Source organism: Argopecten irradians, chromosome 2, assembly GCF_041381155.1.
Source record: "Argopecten irradians isolate NY chromosome 2, Ai_NY, whole genome shotgun sequence".
Classification (NCBI taxonomy): domain Eukaryota; kingdom Metazoa; phylum Mollusca; class Bivalvia; order Pectinida; family Pectinidae; genus Argopecten; species Argopecten irradians.
This window is the reverse complement of record NC_091135.1, coordinates 481,711-493,086: the sequence shown is the minus strand read 5'-3', so window position 1 is coordinate 493,086 and position 11,376 is coordinate 481,711. Positions and strand designations below refer to the sequence as shown.

At 34.9% G+C, this 11,376-nt stretch overlaps 1 protein-coding gene across 1 annotated transcript in view; it reads left to right on the top strand.

Moving 5' to 3' along the window:
- Window positions 1–9,600, top strand: part of LOC138313064 (multiple epidermal growth factor-like domains protein 11) — a 19,437-nt gene extending 9,837 nt beyond the window's left edge. The window contains exon 16 of the mRNA XM_069253720.1: window positions 9,486–9,600. Coding sequence (XP_069109821.1) covers window positions 9,486–9,600 — 115 coding nt within the window. The remainder of the gene's footprint in view (window positions 1–9,485) is intronic.
- Window positions 9,601–11,376: the final 1,776 nt, after the last annotated feature.

Genomic DNA, 11,376 nt, shown 5'->3' with positions numbered 1-11,376 from the left:
ATTGCTGGTCGGTGTTTTTTTCCCCCTGATACTCCGATTATCCTGCTGCAAATTAACTAACCTGGCAGTAGACACGTCCTTACATAAAACTTAAAAACCAAATCAAAAGTTACAATACACATTTTTACAATTATACTTGTACACAAAGTACAGAAATATGTAAAAGTCATTTTTTATATAGGCGTCCAGTTTATCCTTAGAAACCACTGCAATGTTCTCATCCCCTTTTTCCACAACTAAGTTTTAGATATATCCCTTTCAAGGCTCCGCTAATGCTTGACAAATACAACGTTAAATTAATAATAAATTCACTTAAATAAGTCATGTGCAATTATCTTAATTAGCGATTCAGGTCTTAGGAATATTATCCCTTCTACACGAATCTATGAATGGTTTTACATTTAATAATAAGCCAGCCAAAATCTCATCTTTTTACCTCTTAGCGCGTATATCGATTAGGATTCTAATATATGACATACAACGATAACAATTGTTTTTGTAATGCACATAATAAAAGACGTCAGACGCCTCTTATTGTTCTACAACCTACAAAGCCAACTAAATAAAGTCGAAATTTTCAAAACTCAATAGACCATTTTGATATGTATTGTTCTTTGATAAGTCGTGAACTTACATAAAGCATGGCAAAGATTTGCAAAGTTCATAACAAGCGCAGATATATAAAAGAGTAGTGTTCCGAAGGTCATGTTTTTTCGTATCCCAGTCTGGCATTTTTTCGCTCTCTACTACAATAGGTGACTGTGACCAAATCCTTTGTCAAGTGATGCAGTAGTGATAACATTCACAGGGAGATATCTGGAATATCTGAACCTGTATTGTGAACGGGGAGGGGAAGATCGCAACGGTTCTAAAGATAAATTTACGTCGTTATAATGTTCTGTTTGTAAGGAAGGATTTGAGAATGCAATGCACCTTTCCGTACAATGTTCTACGTTTCAAAAAAAACATTATCTGGTTACCCTAATCGAAGATCTTTTTTGCGATAACATTTTTTTTTTATTTTTAATTCTACAAAATATAAAACTTTGTTTCTTTTTTAAGTTATTGATATTCGCCCATTGCTAGGTTCTGCATCTTTAAGCGACGTAATTTAAAAATATGCGTTTAAGGACTGTTAGATATTAAGACTTGATTTTACATTTACATGTAAGAGCTATGCAAAATACAGTATTCTTAATCTGATCACTGAATTAACCGGTACTTACAAAAACATTGAAAATTGTAATCGTTTTTAAGGTTCGGAAATAAATTAAAAAGTATTCTTAACGTCATTTTACGCAAGAGGGGTAATTTGTGGTTAATGCTTCTATCAACTTATCTTATTCTTCTTAATGTTTTAGTAGTTTATCTTTCAGTTAGGGTTGTCGGCTATCCAGTGCAGTCAGTAGGATATATATTAAATACAGCAAAAACACGAAGATTGCAGTTTGGCCTTTTGTGATTATATCTGGAATTTGAGAGTAACATCAATCTGATTTAAAAATACAGATCCTTATTATCACTACGTTTGATAAGGGGATCTGAGAAAATCCCATTAGGGGTCATGGGTCCAGGTGGACCTTTGGAAATGGCCCAATCAAATTGCTACTTGCAAAATTTTGACAGTGAATTTCAGGATCGAATATAGTTTGAAAAAACTGTCAGAATTATTTTGGTTTACGTAGTCATCTCGTTTATGCATACTGGGACGAAATATCGTTTTCAAATAGATGTGACAGGTGTAGAAAATGTTATCCTATATGAAAGGACCACGTGGCTACAAAGGTCATGAACTGGACGTGACCCTCCTATGGGATATTGTCAGATCCTTTATATATAACGGATGTGGTTATAAGGATTCTGGTATTTTAATCAGATTGAGAGTAAACATATGCCTTTCAAACGTTCTTGATCGTGTGGTCCTATTTTCTACTCCTATTTTTTTTTTTTTTTTTTTGATTCAATGATTGTTGATTAATTTGGTTCCATGCTAATTGGTTTGGGGTGTGTATTTTCTTGTTATTGCACTTTTAAATTATAGATCCCTCTATAAAATTGTCAGACAACAGATTCATATCTTTGATGGGGGGGGGCACAAGATCCTTGAATTAATTCATTATTATTATCATGTTAAAAATCAAATATCGTTAGTACTGACATGGGCACTGGGCGCTAGATACATTTCCTAATTGGTTGCGTGCACAGGTTTCCTTGCCGTTTTATAAATTGGGGTATATTGTTTTTCGATAACCTGGAACCAGCGTTGAGTCCTTCTTACTCAATCGCGGACAGTCCTCACAGTTTAATAGATATTAACTTAGGTCGACTGGATTGAGTAGTTAAATGTACTGTATTTTTTTAGTCCTATCACATCGCAGACATTATGTTTATTGATCCTTAGATTAAACCTGTGATTATGCGTTGCATGTTGGCATATGTATTGGTCGTGGCATCCATATCTTTAACTTCATTGTCGCATTATTATTGTATTGTACCAATAACAGTCCCATGGGCTTAAATTTTATCATGCCAGTTTAAATAGATATGGGTCATAAACCAATGATGCAGCGATTATAGCAATATGGCGTGTCACGTTATCTTTATAATTCGTTTGCAATATTTCTTTACCTGTGAGGAAACATATTAACTGTAATTTCAATTATAGACGGGAGGGAAGTATAATTTTAGTGTTTCAACGGGGGTTGTGCGTCCAAGGGGAAGAGACGTATAAGGAGTCCGCACTTCTGTCGTTTCATGACCGAGTCACAAGAACGGCCCTCGCACCGCCTCTCCGTCATCTTCCTCCCTCCTCTAAATTCACTACAAAACCTACTCCGGTTCCTCCTTCTCCTTCTCCCTCTCTACTATTTGTTTCCATTAATGGTGGGTTGATTAAGTGATCTGTCTCATTATGATCTGGCTGAAAGTGCACCTTGCCAGATAATATTGTCGAGGGATTAAATAGTGCTTGAGCCGAAGGTCATCGTCAGACATTTCCAGGTTTAGATCGTCATCCTTAGAATTTTATAACGTACGCCATTTTTAAGGTAATCTACCTGAAAGAGTCAGGGTGACCTAATATCACCATGCCTCGTCCATTGTCGTGCCCCGTCCGGCATCCGCCATTGGTAAACTTTTCATTCAAACGACTTCTTCTGGATAACTGAAACGCAAGGGTACAGTATTATGTCTGTCTCATGCTAGGATGAAGGGTTACTAAGTTTATTCAAATGAAAGCCCTTTTTTCCCAATGCATTATGATAAATCATTTTCGAAAATACATTTGATAGTGATCAGACTGATATGCTATTAGATATATATGTAATACGTTTTTAAAGAAATATGTTTATTTGATTATCTTCTCAATCGACTTGTTAAAAACTGTTTATTCTGATTGGCCAGCTATCCCAAAAATACATGCTGAAAGCGGATCTATCAAAGTCACCAATTATCCCTTTGAATTTATTTGCATTTGAACAGATGGTAGTTCTTTCTTGGTGAAATTCCAATCAGTTTTTTAGAAACGAGGCTGGTTTTACTAAAAAATATACAAACAACTGGATTTGCCTTGAAAATATCACGCAATTTTTATATATGGAGAATTGAATTGCAGTCGCGTTTTTTTCACTCTTTTTCTTTTCTGTTAACTGATTTCAAAATGGCGGGACATCATAGTTGTAAAATTGCAATAAAATTATGGTATTCAATCAATGCCTAGTAAGCTTATTTTCATATGTTTTATGTATAATCATTGAATGCAAGCAATACTTTCATGTCAATGTGTCTTTACAGTATACTCAGATCACATTCATAGATATTCATTTAGCATTTTTATCTTGAATAAGATAATAAAATGAAATTGTAAACTTTAATTTGGGTTATGAACATCAGATGTATAACAAATATGATGCTATCTGGAAGACGTTGATATTACTTCTTTGAGCCATATCAGTGACGTCTACCTGTAAATAAGTACCATATCATGATCAGAACATACTATAATTGGTGTGCCAGTGTTCTCCAGTGTTTGCATATTTTTTTGATCCCCAAAAATTGGGAGAAAGGAGAATAAACTACCCATGCAATACAGCCGTGACGTCACGTCGTCAACAAAGTTACTGTTTCCTCGGTGAAATTTCTTTTTCAATAAACTACATGTAGGATGGTAAGAAACAAACAACTGGCATTACATTGAAAATATCACGCATTTTTTCTGTATGTTGATTGATTTCAAACTGGCAGGACATCATAGATGTAAAATTGCAATAAAATGTCAGAGTATGAAAGAAAAAATCATCGTTTATATGTAAATATGAAATATGGATAAGGATATTAGTCCAGTAAAAATACGAAAAATAGAGGCCTAACCTCCAAATAATTGCAACAGAATTTGTTTTCAGCTTTTTGGGTTGGAGGATCTTAGTATTTTTACCATGAAAAAAGTCGTCGAAAATCATATGTTCGGAAAGTCGTTTTTTCAACACCCGTAAAATAAGAAAATATAAAGAACTCACACTTTTGACCACTTTTAAAGTACAATATCTGCTATTTTTTGCATTACTTGAAATATGAAATCGGGTATATAGTGAGACAAACTTTACGTTTAGTACAAATAAGTTGAAATGATACAATAATTTCAGTATATCCAAGAAATAAAAACGGATGAAAACTGCTCAAACCTTTTGAATTTAGCTAACATTACCATTTTTTGTTCTTTTTAGATGCAAACATTGTTAAAATCTTACCCTGAACAATATTAGTTTATGTTTTATGTCTGAAAGGAGTACTTTTTCTTTCATATTAATGCCTGATCGGTAAAACATTAGCTAAAAAAAACTGAATATTAATCTGTCAAATTGAGTGATCGTGCCCATTTGAAGTGCTTTTATGCTTAGATTTTTGGCAAAACACCCATTTTGGTAGCTAGTATTTCGGAAAATTAAAAAGCAAATGCTTCTAAATATGTTATATCCATTTTTGTATATTTTGTACTTGTTATTTTGATCATTTGTTGTAAAACTGGTATAAATATGCACATCTTATTAAGTAGTAAAAACTTCCTTATACGTTAATTTGGCTGAATACAAAAATATGTGTAAGTCCATAAATCTGCAATACAAAAATCCTAATTTTTCGAATATGCTTTATTCGATTGTCATAAAATTTTGCCAGTAAATCAATCAGAACTGTGATGATTTTTAGATATAAAATTGACATTAAAAACGTGTATTTCGTTCCTTTATCTCATTTAAAATTATGTAACCCCCATCCGGTTCCATTATGGAAAAATGAAAAACTGACCTATTCAAATATTTGATCAGAAAGAGACTTCAATCTCACTTTATAAAGAATGGTGGTAATATCTGCCAAAGGATTTTGCAATCTGATTAGTCACAATAGATAGATATTCACTTTTTTGATATTTCAACTTAAGGATGTTATGACCCAGAATAACAGAAGTGAGAAACCAGCAGCTAAATTCAAAACACAATTTAATTATATACAAAATTATACAGAAATGGTTTACAATATCTACACTAATTGGTTGTGGTACAAAAGTAATACGAGACTTTATGTTACTTATCTGTATGCGAATGTCCTTGTATAATCCTTAATCCTTCCAGGTTCCTAATTAACAATGTTCACAATTCCACGAGAAAAATAATGAGTTTATATAGCTAAACCCTAAATTCAAGAATATTGGAGAACAATTCTACTTCTAGAAATATCTAGTAAAAAAACAGTAAACAAATAAACACAGAACTTTCTGGAAATAGATCAATCTAGATCCCTACTTATAATCAACATGTTTACAAACATATTTGTTAATACATGATAATATTCTAGAAAGTTCTATAACCTAAATTAATGATATGACCTTAGGATGTATTGATAATATACAATCTAGCTATAGGAGTTGTCTCCCTTATCTAATAACTACATGTATTTAGTGTCATTCATAACACACCCCTCCTTAAAGAAAGGAAAGTTTTCTTGAAAAGGAAACTTTCTTGAAATATCAAGTAACTTTTAAATCCTTGATAAAGCATCAGCCAGTATATTGTCTTTCCCTTTGATATGTTTGATGTCAAGATTGTACTCTTGCAAAGTCAAACTCCACCTGAGAATTCTTTGATTTTTTTTTTTCATTTTCCCAATGAATGTCACAGGGCTGTGGTCGGTGAAGACCATCAAAGGCACAATTGTAGTGCAGAGATACACATCAAATTGGTTCAAAGCCAAAATCAATGCTAAACATTCTTTCTCAATAGTGGAATAATTTCTCTGGTGTTTGTCAATTTTTTTCGAGAAAAACCAAATTGGATGGTCAATTTGTTCAGAACCTTCTTGCATCAAAACAGCACCAACACCTACAACGCTGGCATCAACAAACAGTTTAAACTGTTTATTAAAATCTGGAGCAGTCAGAACTGGTGAGTTTGATAGTATGGCTTTCAATTTCTCAAAGGCAGACTTACGTTCGTCTGACCAGAAAAATTTAACATTTTTCTTTAACAAAGCAGTAAGTGGAGCTGCTATAACAGAGAAATTTTGACAAAATTTTCTGTAGTATCCAGCCATACCAAGAAATCTCATCAGCTCTCTCTTGCTTCCAGGAGTTGGAAAATCTATAATTGATTCTATTTTGGCCTGAACAGGTTTTACCTGCCCCTGTCCTACAACATGGCCTAAAAATTCAACAGTTGCATGACAAAATTCACATTTCAGTAAGTTTATAGTCAATTTCATGATAGTGAGTCTCTCGACGAATTTGCGAATCCCGCGTAGATGGTCTTCCAATGTGTTTTTGTAGTTGATGACGTCATCAATGTATCCATCACAGCCTTTCAGGTCTGATATCACATGTTAATAAGACGTTGAAATGTTGCCGGGGCATTCTTCATACCAAACGGCATAACTTTGTACTGATACAAACCTTGTGAGGTTACAAATGCTGACACTTCTTTGGCTCTTTCTGTTAATGGCACCTGCCAATATTCTTTCAACAGGTCAAACTTGCTAACATACTTGGCTTTGCCAACTTTGTCAATACACGAGTCAATCATTGGAATTGGATAAGAGTCTGTTTTACTGACAGAGTTTACCTTTCTGAAGTCAGTACAGAATCGGTAGGTCTTGTCTGGCTTTGGCACCAGAACACACAATGGAAGGAGCTCCATCTACACTATTTGACTTGGTTCACACTTAATATAAGCATAATGTTCCCTCAAAGACATCAAGGTATTTCCGAATCCTATCTTACTTATCTTTAAGTGTGTCTTCTTTCATAGAAGCATTACCGACACCAGGTGAACAGAAAGATGTGCACTGCATAGAACAGGTGCGCGCAGCATCGCCCCGCTACATCCAACGTCAATAATAAGATAACACATTCTACGTTTTTAATGACTAGTTGGGGACGGGGGGGGGCGGGGGGGGGTGGGGGGGGGGGGGTGTATCCGGAAATACACAAATAGTTTATACTCATCCAAGTAATCCAGATATTTTAGTTAGTCATATTTCGTTTCCTTTTCCCGATAGATGACATAGTTTATCTTGTCCAAGTTCACCACGAGCACATCTGAATTCCAGTAACTTAACACCACAGTCTAAACCTACATCTTGTACACCACCATCTAAGTCTAATTTACAAATATCAGCTGTACTCTCACTTCGTGATGGTACAGAGGCCAAAGTAGCAATAGGTTCTGGCGCCTCCCTGGAGTTTGTACAATATAGTTAACACCATCGACCTTTTTTCTCAACAACATAAGGTCCAAAATATCTAGCTTGCGAAGGCTGACCCGGTGTTGGTAATAGAGCCAAAATTTTGTCACCTAGATCGAAACTTCTTGCACGGGCATATTTATCATACCATGTTTTCATTTTGGTTTGAGTAACGGCCAAAATTTCTTTCGCCAATTCACATACCCTTGCCAACCTTTGCTTAAAGTTAGACACATACTCTAAGAGATTCACTGTAGAATCTTCGTCCAAAATCTTGTCTTTCAAAATTTCAAAGGCCCACGTACAGTGTGTCCAAACACAAGTTCAAAGGGACTGAAGACAAGAGATTCTTGTACAGATTCTCTAACGCCAAACAACAACATGTGTATACCTTCGTCCCAATCTCTTGTTTTCAAAACAATAAGATCTCATCATATTCTTCAATGTCTGATATAAACGTTCTAAAGCACCCTGAGACTCTAGATGATAAGCACTAGACTTATACTGCTTGATTTGGAGCTGGTACATGACTTGTTGAAAAATACCAGACATGAAATTCGAACCTTGGTCCGATTGGACAGCTTTTGGAAGACCAACCAGTGTAAAGAATTTAACCAAAGCCTTGGCTATGTCAGGGACTTAATATTCCTGAGTGGAACGGCTTCAGGAAAGCGTGTGGAAGCACACATAATAGTTAAAAGATACTCATTTCCAGACTTAGTTTTGGGTAGAGGAACTACACAGTCTATAATGACTATACTAAATGGTTCCTCAAATGCTGGAATGTGGTGCAAAGGTGCAATAGGGATTTTCTGATTAGGTTTCCCTACCACCTGACAAGTATGACAAGACCTACAAAATTCAGCCACATTCCGTTTCAACTTGGGCCAAAAGAAGTGATCTAAGATCCTGTTATAAGTCTTGGTCACACCTAGATGCCCTGCCATGGGTACGTCATGAGACAAACTCAGAATATCTTGCCAATACCTCGGTGGGACAACTATTTGATTGACAACCTTCCAGTCTTCTTCGGGAGACACATCAGGGGGGCGCCACTTCCGCATCAACACACCTGATTTAAAGGAAGTAACAAACTGGGATTTTCTCAGCCTCTTCCTCACTCAAAGCCCGATTACACAATAAGGAGATTTCAGGATCTTTTTCCTGTTCTACTATAAGCTCCTCTCTAGACAAAGATGATTTACTCATCTTGTCAGACAAAGAAGTACCCTTGTTAGGAACAACTCTATCCCTATCAAACTCTACAGGATTGCTCAAAAGATCACACTTGCCCCCGACATCCTCTATATCATGAGCCAAGAACGTTACAACATTACATGGGTAGATCAAATATCATAATGTTTAGTTCTTGATTTCCATCTATTGCATTTTTGACCCATTTAATTCAATATTAATTTAACTTCATCACATTTCCAAAATGAATGTATGATACTTTTTGTTTCTATTTTACCTTGATTACTTTTGTTTGAATTCATTTATCCAGTGTTTAAGTATTTATTTTCGTAGAAACCTTTAATTATAGATACAAGCAGATTTATACATGATGAACTATTATGAGATTATGATATTATGATGTATAAAAACAGGTCGTCGAGATCGACTAATCGAATTGTGTCCCTTTTCGAATTGTGTCCCTTTGAATATTATTTCTTGTGAAAAAAACCTCCCTTTAACGTAAATGGCGGCGATAAAGTTTTTAAGTTTAAGTTTTATTAGCTTAACATTCTAACGTCCAGTTTTGTTGGTGGAGAAAAGCCGGAGTACCTGGAGACTCCACCGACCAGCGGTCAGTACCTAGCAACTGCTCCAAATGGGATTCGAACTCGCGACACGGAGGTGGAGAGATTGTAGTTATATGTCGAGACATCTTAATCGCTCGGCCACCGCGGCCCAACTCAAGCGATGATTTATTTTTACAGGACTGTTATCGATGGGTCACATCATAATCTGCAATTACGGAAATAAGTATAAAGTGTGTAAATTATATTGTTAACATCTTTTTTCTGATTAGACCTATAATGGTGACGTTATTTTAGGTACCTTGTATGCGAAAACATAACTGTAAGAGATATCGAAATTAATTATCTAGAATAACTGAACAAATGATTGACTACAAAGTGGTTTTGAATCAATATTCTTTTCCGTACCTTTTTCTGATTGACAAAAAAAAAATCATATTTTTCATACCACACTTTACTGTACCTTAGTCTTATTTTAAAATTGAAATATTTCACATATACGTCTAACACTAATTTATTATTATGTGATGAATATTGATATAAAAGAAACCATTGTTTAGAGCTTTATGTCCACGTAAGAGCCAGGGTCAGGATTAGATGGTAGAAAAACACTAACGTAGCCAGAAAAAAAACACCGACCAGCGTCAAGCTCTTCAAAATTTATCCTCGTTGGATTTAAACTCACGAGTATGAATAGTGGTAGTAGTAACAGCATATATATTACGCTCACCACTGGGTATGCAAAAATACCTAATGTGTGCTACACACCAATGCATGTCAAAAATATGACAACCAATGCTTAAGTAAAACCTATTTCAAGTACATTTCTAAGTATATCTAAAAGAGCATGACGCATATTCAAATACAATATCAAAGGAAATAATCTATCAATTGGTAAACTGTATATTGCCAAGTTCAGGATTGATATAAAAACGCGACAAAACGGCAGAATAGCTCGAATTAAGGATATTATAGAAAAGTTTATATAGACCAGTATTTTCAATAAGTATTACTTGTTAGGGGTGACTATTACATAAGATAAACATCCCCACAGTTGTATTATTGTATCGCCATATCCCTACAATTCCCTATATACACAAATATATATACATATCGACCAATCACAAGCCGCACTTTTGTTACCATGTTTAGATGAGTGTTTTTTTCCGAAAGTAAACAATATCTAAATTTTGACTAATCAGAAATGGTGGCCTTGTTGGTTGACGTTTCGGACAAATAAGGGTAGCGTGTACCCCTCATGGCCATGATGAATAATACGACGAGCTTCAGAGTATGGAACTATCTTAAAACTACCATAAGATCACAAAGCACCTAAAAACTGTTAAAAAACGATGAAAAAAATAATGTTTAAATTAGTTCTCGCACATGTTCGTATGTAGTTGCCTTACCTACATGTATGGTAAGATTAGTTTATTTCTGTGATTTTAATACAACGCGACTAGTGTTTGTATTATTGCTATCCGGTTAACTATGATTTGTAGGACTGTGTAGGAATTGCCCTACAATGACATCTAGTGGTGACCTCTTGAACTATTTCATTCATAAACTTCCATTCATGAATTCCCTATTCATTGAATAATATTTCTTTGGACCAATCAGTAGTCATGGGAAGACTGCCATCTGATTGGTAGAATACACAGAGTGTTATATAATACACAGCCCATCTAGGTCAACTGTTGCCTGCTGGTGACTCCTCTGTCCAACTTACTTAATCTCTATTAAAGATAATTATTCAAATTGGACTTACTATCTAAGGCTTATAGACATAAGAGTTATAAAGTAAATTAATCAGATGCCCTTTCTGTGTACCTTAAAATAATGTTTTTAAATGATTGTTAAACCAAGATCTGAGGTAAAGGCAAAATAA